This window comes from Oryctolagus cuniculus, chromosome 8 (genome assembly GCF_051225735.1).
Source record: "Oryctolagus cuniculus isolate XC-2025 breed Fujian yellow rabbit chromosome 8, ASM5122573v1, whole genome shotgun sequence".
Classification (NCBI taxonomy): domain Eukaryota; kingdom Metazoa; phylum Chordata; class Mammalia; order Lagomorpha; family Leporidae; genus Oryctolagus; species Oryctolagus cuniculus.
In genome coordinates this window covers 119,533,291-119,557,231 of record NC_142874.1, presented here as the reverse complement: position 1 = coordinate 119,557,231, position 23,941 = coordinate 119,533,291, and the positions used below count along the sequence as shown (strand labels likewise).

Sequence of the window (23,941 nt, the reverse complement as noted above, 5' to 3'; positions counted from 1 at the left end):
CCACGGCCGGTGCTGCGCCGATCCGAAGCCAGGAGCCAGGCGCCTCCTCCTGGTCTCCCATGCACTTGGGCCATCCTCCACTGGAAGAGGAGCAACCTGGACTAGAACCCAGAGCCCATATAGGATACTGGTGCCGCAGGTGGAGGATTAACCAAGTGAGCCACGGCGCTGGCCCTTCGAGTTCTATCCAAAGACTGCTTAAAGAAAAAATGCTAAGCACACCACACACCCTCAGACACGTCCAAAGATGTATATTGGAGCAAGGTTCTGAAATAGCAAAAAAGTCCAAACAACCTAACTGCTCTTCAGTAGGGATGTGATAAACCTGGGTGTAGGACTAAACAGTGGAAACTGTAAAACAAAGAAAAGGCTCTTCCTTCATCAGGAATCTAACACTGAGGTACCTAGTCAGCAAGAAAATATATAAAATGCTGTTTATGGCCAGCGCCGCAGCTCAATAGGCTAATCCTCCACCTAGCGGCACACGGGCTTCTGGTCCCGGTCGGGGCGCCGGATTCTGTTCCAGTTGCCCCTCTTCCAAGCCAGCTCTCTGCTGTGGCCCGGGAGTGCAGTGGAGGATGGCCCAAGTGCTTGGGCCCTGCACCCCATGGGAGACCAGGAGAAGCACCTGGCTCCTGCCTTCGGATCAGTGCGGTGCACCGGCCGCAGCGCGCCAGCCATGGTGGCCACTGGAGGGTGAACCAACGGCAAAAGGAAGACCTTTCTCTCTGTCTCTCTCTCACTATCCACTCTGCCAATAAATAAATAAATAAATAAATAAAATGCTGGTTATGTAACGATATTGTGTGCCATATATATACACACATACAAGGGCACTCCACACAGTCACAATGTAGAATTAAGAGGAGTTTGGTTTTGATGCAAAGCAAAGTTTAAATTCATGCACAGCTTGTTCGTAATATGCATTTTCCATGAACTTTCTGAAGATCTCTCATATATAAGTACATATATCATTGAAAAATACTCCAAAGTAGTGGTTATCCCTGAGAAGGGAGGGACTTATATCCAATGTTCTTTTCTTTAACCAAGCAACTAAAAAAGGCAAAATGGTAACAGTAAACAAAATTGTAAGATGGCTATGTCTCATTTTCTATTTTTTTAAAAAAATCACGGTTAAGATGATACAATAAATTTTTAGAAAGAGGAAGAATCAAGTATCCATACAGAAGTGTGTCAAATGTCATAACTTAGTTTCCATGTAATTCTTTTAAACTTCCCCTTTTTAACAGTTCCCAGAATGAATCTTCCCATTTCATCCTTAGTTTCCATTCAAAGCACCCCTGATGTTACCTCAGATGTTAGATTCAGATGTTACATTAGATATTAGAAATAGCAGGTACACCCAAATCGGATTTCGCTTAGATGAAACTAAAAACGATCTCTATTTTTAAAATATGCTTGGCAAAAATGTCTTATAAGCAACATTACAAAATGTTTAGATGGACAGGGAAAAAAACAAAAACCTCAGCCATATTTCCACCATCCAAACCCAGCAACTAGTTTTGTATATATATTTTATTTGTAGAACTGTAAGCTGTAAGAGGTACCATTGTTATAGGGACCTTGAAGAAAACTGACACAATGCTTCCTTACTGGAATTTTTTTAAAATGTTTTATTTTCATCTACCTGAGAGGCAGAGAGAGAGAGCAAGAGAGAGCAAGAGTGAGCGAGCTATTTTCTACCTGCTGGTTCACTTCCCATGTCCCTGTACCAAATGCCAGAGCCAGGAGCCAGGAACTCTGTTCTGACCTCCCGTGTGAGTGCCAGGGGCTCACTAACCCAAGATCTGCATTAGCAGGAAGCTGGAGTCAGGAGCCAAAACCAAGCCTCAAACCCAAGCTGGCATTTTAACTGGCCAAGGGAAGTTGCTCACTCTGTCTCCCTCTCAAGTAAATAAATAAAAATAAAACAACATTTTAGAAAAATGTTTTCTTCCCTGGGAGTTTTCTTACAAGACTTTAGTTTCCATTTTGCAAATTGTGACATGGATCCCATGTGATCATAGCAGATTTCAGACCTAGTTTGTAATGCATAGGCAATGATGATTATGTTAAGACTATTGTGTGGTTTTGAAGAATTGTAAATATATCTCGAATTGAGTTTAAAAATGTAAACAAAAATCAGGCTGGCATTGTGGCACAGTGGATAAAGCCTCCTCCGGCAATGAAGGCATCCCATATGGGCGCCAGGTCCAGTTCTGGCTGCTCTACTTCCGATCCAGCTCCCTGCTAATAGCCTGGGAAAAGCAGCAGCAGATGGTCCAAGTGTTTGGCCTCCAATACTCATGTAGGAGACCCAGATGGAATTCCTGCCTCCTGGCTTGACCTGGTTCAGCCCTGGCCTTTGTGGCTGGCTGAAGTGAGACAGTGAATAGAAGATCTCTATTTTTTTTTTTTTTTTTTAAGATTTAATTATTTTTATTTGAAAGGCAGAGTTACAGAGAAAAAGAGAGAGAGTCTTCCATCCACTGGTTCACTCCCCAGATGGCTGCAATGGCTGGAACTGTGCTGATCTGAAGCCAGGAGCCAGGAGCTTCTTCTGGGTCCCCAACGTGGATGCAGGGGCCCAAGGACTTGGGCCATCTTCTACTGCTTTTCCAGGCCATAGCAGAGAGCTGGATTGGAAGTAGAGCAGCCGGGACTCAAACCAGCACACATATGGGATGCCGGCACTGCAGGTGGCAGCTTTACCTGCTACCCCACAGTGCCAGCCCCTCTTTCTAACTCTTTCAAATAAATATATATATTTTTTTAACAATGTAAAAAAAGTTATCTGAAAATCACTTTATATCATTTTATGCTCTGCTTTTGAAAAGTGGGATATTTTTCACATTACTGTTTACCAAAGTGCTTACTGTTTAAATATTCTATTAATATATCAAATATACTAATGATATCCCAATATCTTAACTATTCTCATATCTTAGACATTTCCTTGTACTCCTTTTTGTCATTGTAAAATTATATTACAATGAATATGTCCTCACAGATGGCTCGCGGCAGGCATTGGTAACTGTTTATCCTCAATCCATTCCCCCTCTCCTTGCTAACAGCAGCCAGTTCTGTTGGGATGGGCGTACACCTCTGAGCTGCGGGGTCAGCAATCCCACCTCTTGCTCTCCTGGCTTCTCCAGCTGGTAGGTTGGTAGGGTAGCTAGGTGACCCAGTTCTGGTTAATGAAATGGAAGGGGAAGCCTGTTGGAAGTATTCTGCTAAAGCTTTGGCTGTCCTGGTGAAAGGACAGATGTGGCAACGCAACTGTTGCCTCTTCTTTTGCCTCAAACATGGAAGACAAGGTGTCAGCATATGTCCATTTTACAGAAGGAAAAACCGAGGCACAGAAATGTTGAGTGAGCTGCACAGGATCAAGCAGCCGTGTCCGAGTCAGTCTTCTAATCCAAAGTCTGGCCTCCGCACACTGAGAATGGAAAAGCAGAAGGGGAGTCCAAGATCTTGATGTCGTCACTGAGCAGTTACTCAGAACGCAGGCCACCAACTGTCACCTGCACCTGCACGCTTGGCAGAGCAGCGCCAGCTGGCCAGGGCCTTCTGCGTGCAGATGCTGTGAGTCAGGACACCAGCAGGAAGGGGATCCACAAGGTGGACAGCAGCTCCTCCGCGCCTCCAACCTCACCCCTGCCTCGGGCTAAGGGGCGTCCCCAACTCGCAAGAAATCTCACAGGTGGGTCTCGATGTACTTTATTTTTACTTCAAAATAAAGTTATTCTGTTTTCTTAATAAAACATATAATTATGGAAGATTCAGAAAGTAACATCAAAAGAAGAAATGCACGTGTGATTCCAGCGTTTAAGAAGACTGTGTAATACATGGCACAGTTCCTCTAGGGCTTTCATTATTCCCTATTTTCTTACATGTATAATTGCATTATACTATAAATACTTCCGTGTTCATTTACAGTAAGCATTTTCCAATGTAAACATTTTAATGTCACATGATATTTTATCACATGGGCAAATCAGTTTATTAAACTATTTTGATATCGTGACTGGACTAACACGACAGTAGAATCTGCAGGAAGAAGGAAAATTGCCACAGACAGGGCTCAAGACAAAGAGTCTACGCTACTTAAATACTGCAGAATTAGCCGCGCTGTCTGCTCTTGTTCGCGTTTTCAAACAAGTGTAGATCAAAGACTCCACCCTGTGACGGGAGCTTTGTCCTTTTATGAGAAACTTCTCCAGGTCCCTGGCCGACCCCTCCCCTTACTCGTGGTCAAGGTCTCTCCGCAATCTCACAAAGCACACTGCAGAACCACTGACACGGGAACTGAAACAATGGCCCTTAGCACTGCCACGCGACAGCTTAAACGTGTTACCCAAACAGCCTTGAAGCAGAACGTTCCGGTGCAGACAGACCTGCCGTGGAATCCTCTGGAGATGTTAAGTTTTCAAAGGATTACAGTATGCACCACAAAACATTTATACACACACCCTTTCAAAAATCATACCAAAACGAGGTCAACTTTTACCCCTTAACTTTTCCTCGCAGGCTTGGGCGATCACCGCCTGGCCCCCGTTCGTCCCGAGTGTCACACGGAGAGCAGACAGGCCCTGCGGTGACTGCCAGCTGCCCCACTCCCTCCTTGGTGTCCCTCCGCCCTAGGCTGGGCCTTTTTTTTTTTTTAAACTGACAAAAATTCTATTTATGGCATATAATGATGTTTTATGTAAATACTGTGGAATAACTGAATTAGATAGTTAATATATCCATCACCTGGTACACTTCTTTTGTGTGTGTGATCATGCCTTTTGCCAGCTCTATAAGATGCTTTGTTATAAAATCATTGTGGATGAGGCAGAAAAGCTCAAGTTCAGCCACTGTTGACTTCTTCAAATTAACAATAAATAGGAAATATTTTGAAGCAAAGATTTATAAACTAACTAGGAACTAGACAAATAAGATATTAAAGAATTAAGGAAATAAAAGTAAAGAATGAGCCTTTTAAAACTAGGTACCTTCCCATGTTGCATTTAAACCTCAGGCTGGCATAGAAGAGACCGGGGCCACAGTGCAACAGGAGGCAGAACACACAACGGACTTTGGCCTCTTGGCATCGAGTGCACTGGGGAAGCCCGAGGGAAGGCCTACACTCCTGGGCACTGCCACACTCAGGCAGCAAGCGGCAGACTTTGGCTGCTACGCCATTTTAAATCTAACCCACCTTCTCAACCCAGACCCAAGAGGAGACACGCAGCTCTGAGACTACACTAAAGGGAGCAGTTTCAGGTCTGAAGTGTACCCATGTGCACTGGGCACTTCCTGCGACAGACAGCTGCCTCTGACAGACAGCTCATACTCGCCCAGCAGTGATGGGGGAGGTCACAAAGTTTCACTTCAATAAAACTGAAGTTGGACCCAGAAAGTGAACAAAAGAATTGGGAAGGAACTAGAAAAGTGAGCCAGGAGCTGCTTTCTGTGAGGGCAGAAAACTGCCTTTTACTCCAATTTCGAGAACGTTCTTGTCTGTCACAAGACATCTGAGAAATCTGCAGCAAAAGGCACCAGACTATTCCAAGTGCAACAACTTGTATGCAACGGAACTGGCCCCGGGATCAGCTCGAGCGTGCTGGGAAGAGAACACACACCTCTCCACACACAGGGGAGCACCGATCTGACGTGAGAACCTTTGACTGGGCCACGGCAAACAGTGGGCTGCAAACAGGAGGGGATGAAGGGAAGCTGAGATGAAGAGCAGACAGCTTGAGTGGTGAACTGAAGACCAGCTACGCGCTACCATTTACAGTTAAGACAGTTTACAAAGAGACGTCTTAATAAAAAACCATTACACAGCATTCAAAAACAAAATCGCCTTCTGGCCTGACTGAAAGAGCTACACTGTCTAGTCTGACTCTGTACAGCAGGGACCTGTTCTTAGCAGGTAAGCCTATTCACAAGTAAGAACCTCTTACTCTTGTAACATTGTCCTGTTCTAAGAGAATATATAACTCCCATCCCTGCAGGGGTGGCCCACAAGGCCCCAGGGACCCCAGGTGCACAGGGACCCATCCCTACAAGGGAACTATATACATTGCATTGGAAGCACACGTATACACCTGTCCCCATTAGGCGGCCACCGCCTTGGGTAAAGGGGTTATGGCTCATTCATTTCTATATGTACAATGACAAGTAGTAGGCACCCAACAATTTTTTTGGTATAAATGCTACATGAAAATGTGTTCACAATATTACCATTTACATTTCAAACACTGCCACCATTATCCGCCTCCACAGTAAAAGCACTGAAGTACCACCAACTTTACTGCAGTTTTCACAACATAATACTTCTGGATTTTATAATGTGAACAAATATTCTTGCTTTACTAATACTCAAAGCAATGATACAAACTTAGCATTCTCTTTGGATTGGAAAACTTGCTTGGAAGTTACTTCATTCTTTTTCTCTTTTTCAAAAGTGCATCTCGTAGTGCCAGCTGGAAGATAAGAAAAAATTACTTAAACACGGCATCTCTTAAGTAATCCCATTACGCTAATTTGGTTATAAGAAAGTTTACCAACAAGGAATCACTGAGTTAATACATCTTCCCCCAAAACTACAAATGGTGAAATATTTCTTAGCAGAGACGAAATCTGTATCCAGGCTGAGGGCCTCCACACTGCCAGGGAATGGGGACATGCATGGCCCATGGGGACAAAAAGCTCAAAACCAGAGCGACTGCAGGATGCAGACACCAGGGATGATGTGTTGCTGCTTCACACGTGGCTCTTAGTGTTGTGCAGATGTCAGCGAAATACTCTAAGAACCAACAGATGAGATTTCCAAGACCACATAGGCCATTCAATATGACACACAGGGACCACTTAAAGATGTCTAAATAGCATTCAGCATTTATGCAGACCGAAGGTAACTCTGTTAGATACTCTGAAACAGAACTATTCCCGTATTTGCTGGTTTCCAGGTGGGTTTGTTTAATGTAGTATACGAGCTAAGAACACTTTACAATCAGTAAATGCTTTACAGTAACTCAGACATGAGGAAATTAACTGGGGAACAGCTAACCACAGATAGCTATGGGGCATTTGCCATGTGACTGGATCGAACTGAGATGTGCTGTGGTGTAAAATACACACTGGATTTTGGGTAGTTAAAAACAAAAAGGTAAAACATCTCATTAATAATTTGTATGCTGATTTATATGTTAGAGTGTTACTACTTTAGATGCATGGGGCTAGTAGGATATAGTATTAAAATTAACTTCATCTTTCCTTTCATTTTGAAATCTTGTATGCAATTCATATTACATTTCTACTGAACAATTAGGAAGAGAATATAGAAAAATCAGGAACCTAGAGTGACATTTTAAAATGGAGAGTCCTTGAGGAAAATACAAGACAAGGAGATACACACAGAAATTCTGATTAATTCCAGGCTCCAAACAGCTAGAAAATTAGAGAAAGAGGAAAAAATTCTTGAACCAGCAAGTGCAGATGTCCAGTGAACTCAATTCTTTCACAAAAAATTCATTAACTATGATAGACAAGGTGTTGACAAGGAAGAAATAAGACATCACCACTGTGCCAAAAAGCCCTGCCATGGAACAGGAGGGGTGGGGACATGCCTAAGCTCAAATGTAACAAAGTCACATGGATCACATAATAGAGGAGGGCCCACCCACTCCATCATTACTCTTCCTTACCCAAAAGTATTACTTAAGGGCCACTGAAGGATAAACTAATGGATTCAAGTCAACTGTAAGTTTAGGAGAATTTGGCAAAACTCAAGTGTTCTTTTTTTTTTTTTGACAGGCAGAGTGGATAGTGAGAGAGAGAGACAGAGAGAAAGGTCATCCTTTTGCCGTTGGTTCACCCTCCAGTGGCCGCCACGGCTGGCGCGCTGCGGCCGGCGCACAGCGCTGATCCAAAGGCAGGAGCCAGGTGCTTCTCCTGGTCTCCCATGGGGTGCAGGGCCCAAGCACTTGGGCCATCCTCCACTGCCTTCCCGGGCCACAGCAGAGAGCTGGCCTGGAAGAGGGGCAACCAGAAAAGAATCCAGTGCCCCAACCGGGACTAGAACCTGGGGTGCCGGCGCCGCTAGGTGGAGGATTAGCCTATTGAGCTGTGGCACCGGCCTCAAGTGTTCTTAAAATCGTAGGTGACACCTGTCTTTTCACAGTAATTTCAGTAGTTTCTACTAAAAATGCTGGCACTTTATTGCTGACACAGATGTTACTGAAGAGTTTAGAAACAGAAAGATTAAGCAAGCGAGAATTTAATCGGTACTTTAATTCAGTTAATCCCTTCTTGGTGCCAACACTGACACAGCACCGCCCCAGGAGGCTGGCTGTCACAGGTCAGGCCTGGCAGGCTCATCGTGCCTGGCTGTTGAGAACCAGGGGCTGTTTTACCCTGGACTCAATATCCTGGAGACTCTTCACAATGACATTAGATATAGTTTGGTGCACTCCCCAGAGAGGAAACAAAGGCATAGATTTGTTTTGCTACAACGAATTCTGAAATGAGCAAAGCCACTAAGCGGCCGGGATTACCACTCAACTGCTGGCAGTGGGGAAAAGGACGTCCCCAAGGCCTGTAGTCACCCGAGCTTTGCGAACGGCACGCAGAGGAAGGATCCTGTTCTTGAAGCTGTTTCTGAGATATCGTCACACACAGCCATTGTTTTTTGAAAAGCACCAGGCATAAAATTACGTCCTTGGTTTTCAGACTGTGTTTCGTGGGGCACAGGTCAGGAGACTCGCATGGGAGAACACCTCGGAGATGATCCAGCTTGCACTTTTACTCAGGAGAAAATGGACACCACGCTGGCCACACAGCTGAGTGCCGGCCGGCTCGGGCACCCTGACTCTGTCCCACCCCTCTGTGCTCGCACTCACCCCAAAGGACACACAAACACGTGATCTTCAGAAGGCCCAACTCGTCTCAAACATAAAGCAGCCTCAGCTTACAGCGCTCCTCCTCCTGCCGCCTGCTCACCTGCTTCTCGCGGAAGGAACGCTTGTTTTTGGACCGGACGTTCTGGCTATACCGCATCATCATGAAGTTCTTCTGCTTTTTCTTCTCTTTATTTGTGGAACTAGCGAATGGGTTCATTTTGGTTTTCTTTCGCACAAATTCCTTTCGGTCTGTTTTCCCAGCCTATCCGCACAAAAAGATGGACACGTTTTCTGAAACTACCCTTCAGGAGTTACCTAATCCTCATCAACATCACCTGTGTGCTTGTGCCGTACTGGATGCAGGGACACGAGATGGACAGGAGACAGCCCTTGCTTCCCAGGGCTGGGTCCAGGGCAGACGTCCAGAAGGAAGTTGGAAAGGTAGGCGGGATGCCAGCCACGGCCAGCCAAGGCACAGCCAGGGGCAGACTCTACCTGGCCAGCGCTTTTCACTGCCGCAGGCGGACAGTCCAGCTTCTCTGTCAGCGCCCTGAGCCACCCACTCTGAATGTGAATGTGAACGTGAACATGAACATGAACGTGTAACACTGCCGTTTGTGCTTGCATCTTGTTCTGCGTGTGTGTGGTGGTTACACAGCTGCACACGCTTGTCAAAACTCCGCTAACTTCACACATCTGTATGTTTTATTCTCTGCTAATTGTACCCTTAATTTTGGAGAACCAGAACGACACGCTTCACTCACCATTGCAGTTGCCAGCCTTGTCTCCTTGTCAGACTTTGGCTTTTTATGAAGGCGTTCAATATCCCGGAGGGACAGTAACTCGCCCCTGGGGTGAGAGAAAAAGGAAACAGGAAGTGAGGGTGGAATTCCTTTCCCAGTGCTTGCCCTGCCAACACGAGCTGACGGAAGCCCCGGAGCTCGTGCCGTTTTACCTGCGTTCCTCGTCACTGTCTATCTCAATATACTTCCTCTTCTCGGCTTTCCCAGGGGCAGCGTCGAGCTCTTTCCTCATCTGGGCAATGCGGATCTTCTGGAAGTCTTCCTGAGTTAAAACCCGACTGGTGCTGACGGCGGCAGCTTTGGCTTTGCGCTCCTCCATGGGCATGCTGTTCAGCTTCCGGGACTTGAGAGCACACACAGAAAGGCTGAGATGGCCGCGGGCTCAAGCGAGAACGCAGCCGTCCGATTTTAGCCTCCCGACAAGGCCTCGCACAGCTTAGTGAACACCCGGAAGAGGGCACGTTAGGACTTACGATTTCTTGCTGCTCTTCGTCGGAAGAGTGGTGCACATCAACCCATTCCCCGTCAGCATCCTCCTCATCTTCCTCACTGAGACTGGTGCTTTCCCACCCATCTGTGTGAAGAAAGCACACGGTCGTTCCTGTCACGTTAGGCTGGCTGCTCACAGATATCAAGCAACACAAAAGGCAGGGCACAAACCTGGAGTATCTGCTAGCCAAGCATTGAGCGGTATTCATGTTAAATAAGCCACATCAACAAAGTTAATCTAAGGAATGGAGAATAAGCACCAGCCAAGAATCTACCATGAGCCAGAACCTCACAACCACTCTCTCTAGTCCCCACGACTCAGCAGAGCAGGAACGGACTCTCGGGGTTACGTCACGCCACTAGGAGCGGCAGCCTCCCCCAGAATCATGAAAACCACGTCTCACCACGTCTCACTCTACGGCCCAACTGCACCAAACCAAACTGCACTTTTTTTTATTTGTTATTTTTTATTTATTTTTCCCCCCAAAGAAACCTTTTATTTAAGGAATACAGAATTGATGCATTTCCTAAGTAAAACTTTAGGGATATAGTGATTCTTCCCACCATACTCACCCTCCCACCCACTCTCTCACCCCTCCTCCTCCTCTCTCTCCCACTCCTGGTCCCATTCTATACTGATCCATTTTCAATTAACTTTATACACAGAAGACCAACTCTGAACTAAGAGTTCAGCAATTTGCACGGAACACAATAAACAAAAAACAAAACAAACCTGTTCCTCAACAGTCGAGACAAGGGCTATTCAAAGTCATTGCATCTTGAAGTTAATTTCACTTGTGCACCTGTGCTGGCCACACAAGTACCTGACTAATACAGCCAAGCATATTTATACATGTATGGGAAACTAGTTACAGTCACCCAGATAACTGAGGTAGAAGATTCTGGAAGGGAAAGAACCTGGTAGACACGTCAACAAAGGCGGGTCACCGTCCTGAATGCAGCCCCCACAGGAAGCTCTCTAACCTCAGACGTGCACGGCCTTCCTGCAGCTCCCCAGCTCTGCCGGACAGTGGCCAGCTCCTGGTCGGGCAAATACACTGCCGCCAGCCTTCTACTGTGCTATGCCCCACCTAGTGTCTCAGTCCTTCAGGACTTGGCTCACGCTCTGCGTGCATCTCTCCTATCCCAGCACTCTTGGCCCAACTCCTGGCTCACCAGGAACCATCGCTCTCAAGCCTTTGAAAGACTTTTTTTGGGGTGAGCCTGACTTCTGCACTTGAGGCATCACTGCAATGATAAATCTTTTTTAACACTTTACTGCTCAGCTTCTCATGAAAGGCCTTCAGGAACAGTAGCGGTATCATTCATCTTTGTATTCACAAAGGCTGGCTTTCTGGACACTTAACCTTTGCCGAGGGCTGATGTTATGGTACAGCGGGTTAAGACATTGCCTGTTACACGGGCATCTGTATGAAAGCCAGAGTCCCAGCAACTCTATTTCCAATCCAGCTCCCTGCTAACGTGCCTGGGAAAGCAGTGGAAGACGGCCCAAGTGCTGGGCCCCTGCACCCATACGAGAGTTCCAGGTGGAGTTCCAGATGGGCTGCGTCCAGCCCCAGCCATTGCAGCCACCTGGGAAGCGAACTAGCAGCAGGAAGATTCCTCTCTCTGTGTAACTCTTTCAGTAAATAAACCAAGAAAGCTTTGCTGAACGAACGAATGAATAATAAAAAGGAAGACAGGACTTGGATATCAGAAAGGAGTTCCTCAAACATTCTTCAAGTTCAATAAACATTTTCCTTCAACAAGCAGAGTTTGAAGATCATCCCAAGAACGAATCTGTGCTTTTCTTTTATGCCACAGACACAAAACCGTTATTTTTCTCAAGTGCCAAACAGCATGTCCTTGACATGAAAAGACATCCTGAACCACAAGTGCACATCTCCCGCATGAGACCATAAGCTCCCCATGAGCAGGGGGCCTGCTCCACGGTTTCCTAAGGCTGCTAAGCCGAGAGGAACCCGAGAGTCTGTTCCTCCTCTGCTGAGGGAGAGTGGTTGTAAGGTTTTGGCTCAAGATCTATTTTCTTTGAGAATGCTTGCCACTCAGTTATTTTTTCAGTAAATGTCTGCTGAAGGAATGTGCAGATCGCATGGAGATTTAAAGCCAACACAGATGCAGCAGGAGTGATGGTGCCCCGAGTAACAGTGAAACAGAAGCGAACCTTCGTCATTTTCAGCATTCTCTTCTTTCTCAACTTCCAAGACTTCTGCTCCTGGAATATAATCTTTAGCATCTAATTCTCCATATTCTTGGACTCGCGCCTCTGTGGAGGCCTCTGTAGGCTTACCCTAAAGCAGGAGAAATGTTTATAATAGGTGTTTAGATTGCAAACATTTATATAAAGTGTCTTCTCTAGGATTCTGAATTTTGAAGGGAGCACCATACAAAATGGAGGTACGAACATGACAAAAACTGCCTGCTTATGTCTGAGACCAAAGTAAACCCACAGCCAGAACTCGGCCGCTATTTTCTTACTCTCCTCTGATGCACATCAAGAAACTGGCAGTTATTAGTACCTGCTCCAGTTTTTTAAGTTAGGAAAACACCATCTCTCCTTGTATCATATACACACATCCTGCCTTCCCTTCTAACTACAAAGAGGTAGGATCTGGCTGAAGAACAGCCTGTTCAATACCGAGACCAGCTACTGACTGACCTTTGAGATCCCAATCCATTAATATCCTTAAACGTTTTCAAGCTGAGACAGCCTGATAGGTGTTTAAGTCTCAGTCATCAGGGCCAGCATTGTTGCACTGTGGGTTAAGCCTCTGCCTGAATCACTGGCATCCCATGTCATTGTTGGTTCAATTCCTGGCTTCTCTACTTCTGATCTAGCTCCTTGCTAACATGCCGGGAAAGCAGCAGGGGATGGCTCAAGTGCTTGAACTCCTGTCACCCACACAGGAGACCCGGATGCAGTTCTAGGCTGGCTTCAGCCTGGCCCAGCCCTGGCTACTATGGCTGTTTGGGGAGAACCGGTAGATGTAAGACTTTTTTTCTCACTCTCTCTCCCCCTCTTCTTGTAACTCTGCCTTTCAAATAAATAAATCTTTTTTTTTTTCTTTTAAAAGATGGTCATCTTCTTTGAGTACATGCCAATCATAAAACATCTACAGTCTTGGAATTCAATCAATTTTAACCGAAACTTAAAATCCTGGGTATCACGAGTACTCATAATGGAAGCACCACAAATACTAGAAATCAGATTGTAGGAAGTAACTCTCACTGAGACCTCAGCCCTCAGACCAAGTATGCGTGTCTCACCCACCCGGAACTTCTTCTGCAACATCTGCGGGTTCAGGGTGCGGAAGAGCTGAATCAAAGTTCTAGCAGCCATCATCACATCTGCAAGACAACGTTAGAGCCCACCTCACCCTCCACCCCCACGCCATTCTGGAGCAGAGTATGGTGAGGTGAAAATAAGTCACACAGCCACCTTTGGTCTGCAGACAACACGGCGCGACTTACTCTTATCTTTGTGCGTTTTATACTGAGCCAAGTCTTGGAGAAGTTCTTCAGTCATGGCTAGAGGACACCGAGCTGTTATCTCTTTGATAGCATTGATGCTAGAAAAGGAAATAAACTTTAAAAAAGCCAGAGCAGAAATTTCATATGGTTCAATCAATCAATATTTTCTAAGGAAATGAAATCCAAAAGAATACAGATTGGGTTTTGGATGGCACAGGTCTCTAAAACTGCAGCATGGCAGAGTGGGGGTGGAGGGCTGGCTTAGGGGACTTTTGTTCCAGAGTTACTGCCATTTCTGCTACTGGTGGAGTAAGAAACTGTGTCTGGCACACCAAATCATGGCAGCATTTATTCCCTAACTGTTTGGAGAGAAGCGACTGGGTCAGATAAGAGGTTAAGGTCTTTAGGGCCGTTAGCTCGCCAATATATCCCAAGGGAGGTAAAAAGCAACTGTTTGCACATGCTTTACTTATCAGGACAGATTAGATCATCCTCAAACCAGTGCTGATACAGTTTTCAAAGTAATCAAGAATTAAACTCTGATTCAATAATACATCATCTGTTCCATGGTTAAGACATGAATTCAGGATAGGAAGATAAGAGAAAAACACTTAGGGCTGGCACGGCGGCTCACTAGGCTAATCCTCCACCTAGCGGCGCCGGCACACCGGGTTCTAGTCCCGGTTGGGGCACCGGATCCTGTCCCGGTTGCCCCTCTTCCAGGCCAGCTCTCTGCTGTGGCCCGGGAAGGCAGTGGAGGATGGCCCAAGTGCTTGGGCCCTGCGCCTGCATGGGAGACCGGGAGGAAGCACCTGGCTCCTGGCTTCGGATCAGCGCAACACCGGCCATAGTGGCCATTTGGGGGGTGAACCAATGGAAGGAAGACCTTTCTCTCTCTCACTGTCTAACTTTGCCTGTAAAAAAAACAAAACAAAACAAAACCTGAAGGACAACTATTTTCTCTGGCTCCAACTCAAAATTCTAACCATTAACATAAAAATAGCAGGCCTCTGAGAAGACCAAATTATATTTTCAACTGCTTTGTTGGAGGTCACACAACCAGATGAAATCTTCATTTGAAGTACACGCAGCTCATCAGAAGCCTACCTGCTGCCCCCAAGCATTAGTACATACCCTACAGTCATGACTTCCCCGGAGTTCTTGTCGGTAACAAAGTTGTTGGCCACCGTCATGAGCAACGACTGAATGATCTGAATTGGGCACAAAAGGAAAAAGGAGTGCAGGTGAAAGGTCTATGCCCATGCAGACACCGGAGCACACAAGGGCAGGTTACTCCCCAGGGAAACACCTTCACCCTCATTGTGCAAGCTGGACAGAAAGAAGCCTAAGCAAGACAGGGGTAACACTGCTTCATTCTGGAGTTCTGTTTCTGGGCTCTGTTAGCCTAAAGTTTACTTTTGCTTAACATTTTTTAATATAAATGTGAAAAAACAAAACAAAACAAAACCCTGCTTTGGCACAGGATAATCCAGTGCTGTTTAATCAAAGAAAGTAATTATTAGCTTTTGAGAAATAATCACTATAATCTCCCCTAAACATAAAATGTGTGTGCGCATGTGTGGTTTAAAGGTTTATTTTATATATTTGAAAATGAGTGGGGCTGGTGCTGTGGCGTAGCAGATAAAGCTATCACTTGTAGTGCCAGCATCCCACATGGGCACCAGTTTGAATCCTGGTTGCTCCACTTCCGATCCAGCTTCTCTGTTATGGCCTGGGAAAGCAGTAGAAGATGGTCCAAGTTCTTGGGCAACCACACCCATGTGGGTGATCTGGAAGAAGCTCCTGGCTCCTGGTTTTGGATCGGTGCAGCTCTGGCCGTTGCGGCCAATTGGGGAGTGAACCAGCGGACGGAAGACCTGTCTCTCTCTCTCCCTCTCTGCCTCTCCTTCTCTCTCTGTGTAACTCTGATTTTCAAATAAATAAATAAATCTTAAAAAAAAAAAAAAAAGAAGAAAGAAAATGAGGGACAGATCTTTTACCTGCTGGCTCACACCCCGGATAGGTAGTTTGGGTTGGACCAGGCCAAAGCCAGAAGCCTGTAACTGCATCCTGGTCTTCCACATGGGTTCAGGGGCCCAAGCACTAGAACCATCTGCCAATGCCTTCCCAGGCACATTAGCCGGGAGCTGGATCAGAAATGCAGCAGCCAGAACTTCAATCAATGTTCCAATATGGGATGCCAGCATCGCAGGTAGAGGCTTAACTTACTGAGCCACAATGCTGTCCCCAAAATTTAGTTATTAAACAAAATCAGAATTCTCAACGACTGGTCTGAAAAAAAATCCATTTTTGCATAACTGAACTTCTATGTGTCATAGTATTTAAAAAAATTTGTGAAGAAATTAAATTAAAAGATAGTTTATTTTGGTGCAGAATCACTTTGAAATCCATGTAGAGTCTTTTCTTTGTTTTTGCACTTGTCGGGGCCTGGGTTTCACCTCTCCACACCAGAGCAATGGGAGGTGAGCTGAGGCTCCTGGAGGCTCTAGGCGCGGAATCTCACCCACAGCCATGGCCAAAGCCAGGGTGATTTTCAACCAACGCCATGGAGTTTTTTCATAATATTCATTTCCTATGAACTTTTTGAAGATCCATCATATGTGTGGATCTAACACTTTTTTTGCAGCAAGATAACCTTATCTTTTAGCTCCATTTTCTTCCATGAACTTTAAAGTCTCTTTATAAGAGCTAGCCTCTGTGGGGAAGTGAGCGCAGCGCACGCAGCAACAGCACTGCTACGCAGGCACTGGGGCCGGGAGGAAGGTGAAAGGTTCTCACCTCTGGGGGCACCAGGTGATGAGAAGCCTGTGCAGCAAACAGAAGGATCTTCGTTACTTCTGAAAACAAAGAGATCAGAGAGGTCACAGTCAGTTCACTGCTCTGCCCTGTGGGGCCACGGCATCGAGGCAAGCACGTGCCGGCCTTAGTGCTGCTCCTGCTCCGCCTGCAACAGCCAACCCCAGACAGCCGTGTGGCTCACCCTCTCACCTCCTTCAGGTCCCCGCCAGCTGCTGCCTCATCAAAGGGTCTTTCCTGACCACGCCATCTGAAAGAGCCCACCCCCACCGGCACTCCTCCTGTGTCCTTACCCTGCCTCCTTTCTCTCAGAACACTTCTCTTCACTTGCACATACTATACTCAGAGCAGGACTTTCCATTCTTAGTGTCTAACACAGCGCCTCCACAGAAATCACTAAATACGTACTTCCTAAACAGATGCATAAATGCAAACACGGCTACGCATTCATCTTCTTTCAAAGGGGCAGCACAGCGTGTGGAAAGAACAAGGATGAAGCCTGACTTGCTATTTAAATTGCTGAGTGATCCTGGGCTTCTCTTCTTCTTTCTAGACTTTGTAGGACTGATGTGAGGATTGGTTAGTGATGTATACAAAGCACCTAACAGAGGGCCTGGCTTGGCTCATGTCAGAAGCTCAACAAATGTTAGTGTCCTTTCTACCTTGTTTTCAAAATCAAACTTACGTTTTCACTGGCAATGCACATCAGGGCAATGAGAGCAGGAAGATAAAATCCTATTCTCTACTACAAAGTTAAAGTAAAAAGCCAATCTTCTTTTCTAGAATTTTCCACAAGAGACTCTATGATATTACAAAAGGACTTGCTTTGAGAAGTCAATCTGCTATTTTTTTTCCCCAAAACGATTGTTTTCACAGTTGATGAGCACAAGCAGTAACCCACAGCAGACTCCAGAAAGAACACACAAGGACTTCTCTCCCCTGCTCTGAGACAGAACTCACTTCATTCCTACCCCTGTCTCCACTGATTCCAGAACAGATTTTAGTGGCTATTCTAATGCCAAGGCCACCAAAGAAGCGTGGCAAGTGGGCGGCTTACCTCTCTGGTGGGGCTGTAGGAACCTTTGCACAAAGGGATAGAAGTTGAAGAGGAAAAGCTGTGGAGAGAACAAACCAACCTCAGTATCCACGCAACTGCATTTCCCCATAATGCAATTATGTCACCAAGCACCTCTCTTTGGGAATCCTTTTGAACTTGTACTTTTTCTCAGTAAGCAATATGCCACAGGTTGCTTTGAAATGTAATGCCCAATGACAGGAACTCTCTCAACTGAAGCCAGGAGGCTCTCCTCATCATGTGAAGGAAGAAGAACAAGAGTTTACATAATAAACCAAGGGGAAAGAGCAGCAAACAAAATAGGATTTTTCTACTTTGAAAATTGGTGTGACTGCAGAATTGACTTTTAAATCTTCAGAGAGTTTTTGGGGAGGAATCATTGATGTACACTGACTATCTGTCCCTTCTCTGAGATGTCCCCTACCAGAAGTGTTTCACACTTCTGTTGTCCAGATTTTGGAATATCTGTACAGACACTGCCAGCTGAGTACCCCTAATCTGAAAATCCAAAATCCAAAATGCTCCAGAAAGTTTGCTGGCACTCAAAGGGTTTAGGATTTCAGAGCATCTTTTTATTTTGGAGTTTCAAATTAGGGATGACCAACTTGTATTAAGATTCCAAATAACCTGAAATCTAAATCTGCAGCTAGTACAATGTCATCATCAAACACCTCATTGCCCTGATTTTATCATATGCCAGTCCAACCACATGGGAGGAACAACTGTGCTCCGTGGTTCAGAGGGAAAACACTAACCCTCCAGAGTCTACCTCGGTCGCAGTGACAGCAGTACCGTTATCAAGGACATAGTAACTTAACTTCAATAAGTGAAGACATTGGTTCAACATAAAGGCAGGTATTTAATTATAAGTAGTTGGGAAACTGCAGATTCATGTCCATCAGAGCATGCTGAGACTGCAAATCACTTTCCTATCAGGCTCCAAGTCGGCTGTGATATGAAATTACTGCAGAAATGTATCAAGGATGGAACATGGAACTGGAGACCCTACTTTGGGACCACAGCCCACGGAGGAAAAGCAGACAGGACTCACACATGCTTTCATTTTTTTAGCCTGATATGTCTCTACTATTCAACTGTCAGTAAGTAAGCCCCCCCGCCCCCCCATTTTTTTCCTTCAGAATTTTTTTAGGACTTGAACCTATGAACTCCAAGATGGGACATGGGCATTCCAAGCAGTGTCTTAACTGCTGTACCAAATACCCAACCCTATCTCTTTTTTTCCAATTTTTTAGAAAATTCCTGTATCTTTCCATTCCAAAATAAATAAGTGAATAAGTAAAAAAGAAAGAAAGAAAGCTCCTGATCCTCAAAACATTCTTTAAAGACAGCAAAACATTCAGTGTCGGTTCAGTGACAAGAAAATGATAAGGAACAACCTCAAGGGTCAATTCCTCATGGCCCAATTATAGGGCATCTTTATCTACAAAGGCAACTGGTCCAAGACATGTGAAGTGCCAGTGAGTTGACACCATACACGCGTAACTATCACAAGGAGCTCTTGAAGCAGAGAATTCAGCTTTGCAAACAAGACAGTTTCCTACCAGAGAACCAAGCAATCAGGAAAGCCATGAGGGCTTTAACGAACTGTGAAACGCAGCAAAGAGTCAGCAAAAGTATGTGTGTCATGATGGCTCCAGGGACAGTAAAGGTAAAACAAAGTGAATAAAAACAAAGTGCACAAATAGAACCCCAAATAGTCCACCTGGATGCAAGCTGAATACATGCACAAGCTGGCATCTACACTTTATGGAGGCACAACAGTGATGAAAACAACTATTTTTAAACAGGAAGATTGTATTCTTTTGTAAATTCTATGGGTTTAAATGGTTTGGGGGACAAATTCAAGCCCCACTCCACCCCAGTGGCTTTCCCCTTACTTCTAACAGTCCGCACGAGAAACACAATGATTCCGAACCTCGTGAATTCCCACCAGTCTGGAGATGAGGTTCATGAGCATCATCTTCACTTCAAACCTCTCCTTGGAGCTCTCCAGCTGCTTTAGTAGTTTTTCCGCAAAGTCTGAAGGGAGAAGATCAAAGACGTTCATGTGGATCCACGCAACAGTCACCTAACAGGCCCCAGGGGAGGCAGCAATTGTTCTCAATGAAGACACAAGTGTGAAGTATTCACATTATGCTTAGCATCAGCCTCTGCAGACCGCCAGCATCTGGTCAGAAACGCAGGCTCTTAAGCCACTAAGCCCCACACCCACTGAATTGGACGCTATACTTGAACAAGTTCCCTAGGTGATCAGGGGTTAGCAAATGTTGCCATACCTTAGAGAGAGAGTGTTGACAAGTCCCAACACCCAGTACACCCCAAACAAACTAAGCCAGAATCTCTGGGAGAACAGGACTCAGGTATCAGTACAGTTTGAAATTCCCAAAATTCCCCAGGCAATCCCAACGTGCAGTCTGGTCTGAGAACTAGTGTTCTAGAACAGTTTCCAGAGCTTTGGTTTCCACAGATCAGTTATTCTTGTTTTTAGTTTAGTTTTTTTTTTTTTTTTTTAAAGACCAACAAGAATACTACTAGTTCTTCATTTTGTCAATAACAATGTCCTACCATTATTGTGTTGTTAAAGATGTGAACCTCAAAGAGACTTGTCTTATATTCTTATTTTGCTGTGGACTGAGAATCGCTGCTTCAGAATCTAATTCTCCAGTTTACAGCCAAGTAGTAACAAGTTAGCATCTACTGGTTGCCGACTAAGTGCCAGGGACCTTCTCTATTCCCTGTTAACCCGCAAACAGAACAGGGAGACACAGGGCCAACAAGAAACTTGGGAAGCTGTAATGACAGTACCTTGGGGATCATGAATCAAGTGAATAGCTGAGAAGTTAAACACCTCTGGTTTCTTCTTCTTCTTTTGTTTCTAAAATAAAGGGAGAGGAAAAACATTCCACTCTGAATTACAGTCATAATGCTCTTGGAATTCAATGTGTTAATGTACTCAAGGCCGTTACCAAGTCCATTAAACCATTTAAATAGAAAAAAAATCTTCTGTTCTAAAACCTTTCTTTCAACTCAAAGAATTAAAGGTGGTTTTGTCCTAAACCTTGGGAATGGCTTAATTCCATGAAATTTAAAGGAAATCTGGAAATACAAACCTCAAAAAACACACTGGTGACAAAGCAATGATTTTCAGACTAATCATTACAAGATACTAAATGTACTTTACTTGGTATTCCTCCGAGAAGACTTGTCAAAGACACCCTAATACAAGCCATCTTGATCATAATGAAAAAGTGAATTAATTATATTCAAGTCACAGCTTTTGCTAGAGTTGAATATGTCTATTAAACTAAAAAAAAATCATACTTAAAAATTGATCAACCATTTCTAAGTCTTTCCAAATGCTTGCTGTTTTTTAATTTCAAGTTCTCAAAAGCTCTGAGTGAAAAGTACACATTCTGCACGGATTCCTACCCACTTCCCAGGCACAAGTCTCACCCTGAGCACTTTCATCGCCTTTTCCAACCTTTTCTTGTTCTTGGAGCTCTTCTTCCCGGTGGCGTACTGCACTAGCAGGTCTCTGGCTGTTGGCCCTTCATCCTAAAGAAGACGCTACTTTGTAATACAAACTGTCAAGAAGCAAACCTGCACAGAAGCAGACTGATGCTTTCATCCACTACTTGGTTCTTCTACCAGGAGTCTTCCAAATGAAAAGTTAGTGGGAATGAGTTTAAACAAACAAAAAGGGGAGGGGGTGGTGCTGTGGCGTAGTGGGTAAAGTCACCACTCGCAGTGCCAGCTTCCCATATGGGTGCCAGTTTGAGACCCAGCTGCTCCACTTCCGATCCAGCTCCCTGCTTTATGCACCTAGGAAAACAGTGAAAGAGCTGGAAGAAGCTCCTGGCTCCTGGCTTCGGATGGGCCCAGCTCTGGCTGTTGTGGCTATGTAGGGAGTGAACCAGTGGATGGAACATCTCTGTCTCTCTTTTGCAAATAAATAAATAAATCTTTAAAACAAAAACTACACATGGATCTCATGTACTCTGTCCATAGCTATTAAAAAATAAGTAAAAACTATGCATACACACGTACACACAAACAGGCATACAAGAGATTTTCACTGCAACACTCATCTTTATTCTTACAGTTTGTTCTCTAAAAAATTTTTATTTATTGAGCCAAACAGAGAGAGACAGAGAATTCCATTTTGCTGGTTCACTCTCTAAGTGCCCACATAGAAGCCACGAGCCAAGAAGTCAATCCAGGTCTCCCACATGGGTGGCAGGGATCCAACTACTTGAGCCATCACCTGCTGCCTCCCAAGGTTGACATTAGCAGGAAGCTGGATTAGGAGCAGAGTGGCCTCAAACCCAGCACTCCACTATGACACACAGGTGTCCCAAGCAGCATTGGAACTGCTGCACCAAATGCTTGTCCCTTGCTTTTGATTGAAGTTTGATACACAGACAGAACACAACTGGGTTTTTATTTGAAAAAAGAAATCAGCAACAAGTATAAGTTACAGAAAAATCATGTTATTTACATAGTTTTGGAAAACTTCCTACACACATTAAAACTGTATGTATGTGTATCTACATATAAATGCAGAGGAAACAAAATGATCACTTGTGAAGAAGGAACTGAGAGGTAGAAATTATAGTCAAGAAAATTTTATCTATAACATCTAAAAGTTTTTACAACAAAAATCTATTCACCATGCTATTTAAAGGATGTTATTACACATCCCAGATTTAGTTACCAAATGACTAAAATGACAAGAGATTCTTTGTGACACTTCTTTTAAAATTTCATGTTATACGTATCTCCCTTCCCCCACTCTAAAACTTCTATAATATTGACATTACCTCAAAAACATGTGGGCAGCAATTGTTTTTTTTTTTTTTTTTTTTTTTGGACAGGCAGAGTGGACAGTGAGAGAGAGAGAGAGACAGAGAGAAAGGTCTTCCTTTGCCATTGGTTCACCCTCCAATGGCCGCCGCTGCCGGCGTGCTGCGGCCGGCGCACCGCGCTGATCCGAAGGCAGGAGCCAAGTGCTTCTCCTGGTCTCCCATGGGGTGCAGGGCCCAAGCACTTGGGCCATCCTCCACTGCACTCCCTGGCCACAGCAGAGAGCTGGCCTGGAAGAGGGGCAACTGGGACAGAATCCGGTGCCCCGACCGGGACTAGAACCTGGTGTGCTGGTGCCGCAAGGTGGAGGATTAGCCTAGTGAGCTGCGGCACCGGCGCAATTGTTATTCTTAATTTATGTGGTGAGATATAGGAACAGTCTTGAAAATTAAGAACAAGGTTAAGTGAATATGTTTTGATAATTTTTAACAAGTCTCACTGAATATAGGTTAGAAATAAGAATAAAATCTCAGCTTGGCAGAACTCAATAAACAACAAAGGCATCTTTCTAACTCAAGAAGTCATTGGTTTTGCAATTTATACTCAGAACAATGACAAAATCTAATGAAGTGCTAAATTCAAAAGCAGCTATAATTAAACTAACCTCAGATTCTGAGTCGCTGTCCTGCTTCTCATCTTCATCTTTTCCGAGGAAGAATGTCAAAGCAGCAACCAGTATCTGAAGACCAATCAGAAAACCTGTTACTTAATCCACCTACAACAGCATAAATGCTCTGTCTATATGTCATGCATGTGTAGTATGAAATAGGATTTGAAGAAAAAGAAATCAAGACAGGAGGATTTTTGCTCATCCTTAATTAAAAAATGTTTTCATGTTACTTGTCTCATATATATGTTATTTTTAAAATAATTCTTTTTTCTTTTTTTTTGACAGGTAGAGTTTGACAGGTAGAGATACAGAAAGGTCTTCTTTTTTTCCATTGGCTCACCTCCCAATGGCCGCTGCGGCCGGCGCACTGCGCCAATCTGAAGCCAGGAGCCAGGTGCTTCTCCTGGTCTCCCATGCAGGTGCAGGGCCCAAGCACTTGGGCCATCCTCCACTGCCTTCCCGGGCCACAGCAGAGAACTGGACTGGAAGAGGGGCAACCGGGACAGAATCTGGTGCTCCGACCAGGACTATGACCTGGTGTGCCGGTGCCGCAGGTGGAGGATTAGGCTATTGAGCTGTGGTGCCGGCCAAGAATTCTTAATTAAACAAAGATTGACAGGTTCTACAGAGTCCTTTTTTTTTTTTTTTTTTTTTTAACAGGCAGAGTGGACAGTGAGAGAGAGAGACAGAGAGAAAGGTCTTCCTTTTTGCCGTTGGTTCACCCTCCAATGGCTGCCGCAGCCGGTGTGCTGCGGCCCGAGCACCGCGCTGAGCAGGAGCCAGGTGCTTCTCCTGGTCTCCCATGCAGGGCCCAAGCACCTGGGCCATTCTCCACTGCCTTCCCGGGCCACAGCAGAGAGCTGGCCTGGAAGAGGGGCAA

The 23,941-nt window shown here is 45.0% G+C and overlaps 1 protein-coding gene and 1 non-coding gene across 3 annotated transcripts in view; both read right to left on the bottom strand.

The window, feature by feature from the left end:
- Nucleotides 1-3,707: 3,707 nt before the first annotated feature.
- SDAD1 (SDA1 domain containing 1) overlaps nt 3,708-23,941 on the bottom strand; it is a 31,417-nt gene continuing 11,183 nt past the window's right edge. For both annotated transcript variants that reach the window (XM_002717107.6, XM_051819679.3), the window contains exons 8-22: nt 23,056-23,130; nt 21,042-21,143; nt 20,394-20,463; nt 19,504-19,607; nt 17,550-17,607; nt 16,475-16,533; nt 14,810-14,886; nt 13,676-13,773; nt 13,476-13,552; nt 12,369-12,495; nt 10,168-10,268; nt 9,847-10,037; nt 9,656-9,740; nt 8,992-9,153; nt 3,708-6,473 (exon numbers count right to left, since the gene is read on the bottom strand). In XM_002717107.6, the coding sequence (XP_002717153.2) occupies nt 6,426-6,473; nt 8,992-9,153; nt 9,656-9,740; nt 9,847-10,037; nt 10,168-10,268; nt 12,369-12,495; nt 13,476-13,552; nt 13,676-13,773; nt 14,810-14,886; nt 16,475-16,533; nt 17,550-17,607; nt 19,504-19,607; nt 20,394-20,463; nt 21,042-21,143; nt 23,056-23,130 (1,434 nt within the window). In that variant the 3' untranslated portion in view covers nt 3,708-6,425. The remainder of the gene's footprint in view (nt 6,474-8,991; nt 9,154-9,655; nt 9,741-9,846; nt 10,038-10,167; nt 10,269-12,368; nt 12,496-13,475; nt 13,553-13,675; nt 13,774-14,809; nt 14,887-16,474; nt 16,534-17,549; nt 17,608-19,503; nt 19,608-20,393; nt 20,464-21,041; nt 21,144-23,055; nt 23,131-23,941) is intronic.
- On the bottom strand, nt 16,112-16,238 carry LOC127483354 (small nucleolar RNA ACA64). The gene has a single exon (XR_007909547.1). It is a non-coding gene; the product is annotated as a small nucleolar RNA ACA64 (small nucleolar RNA).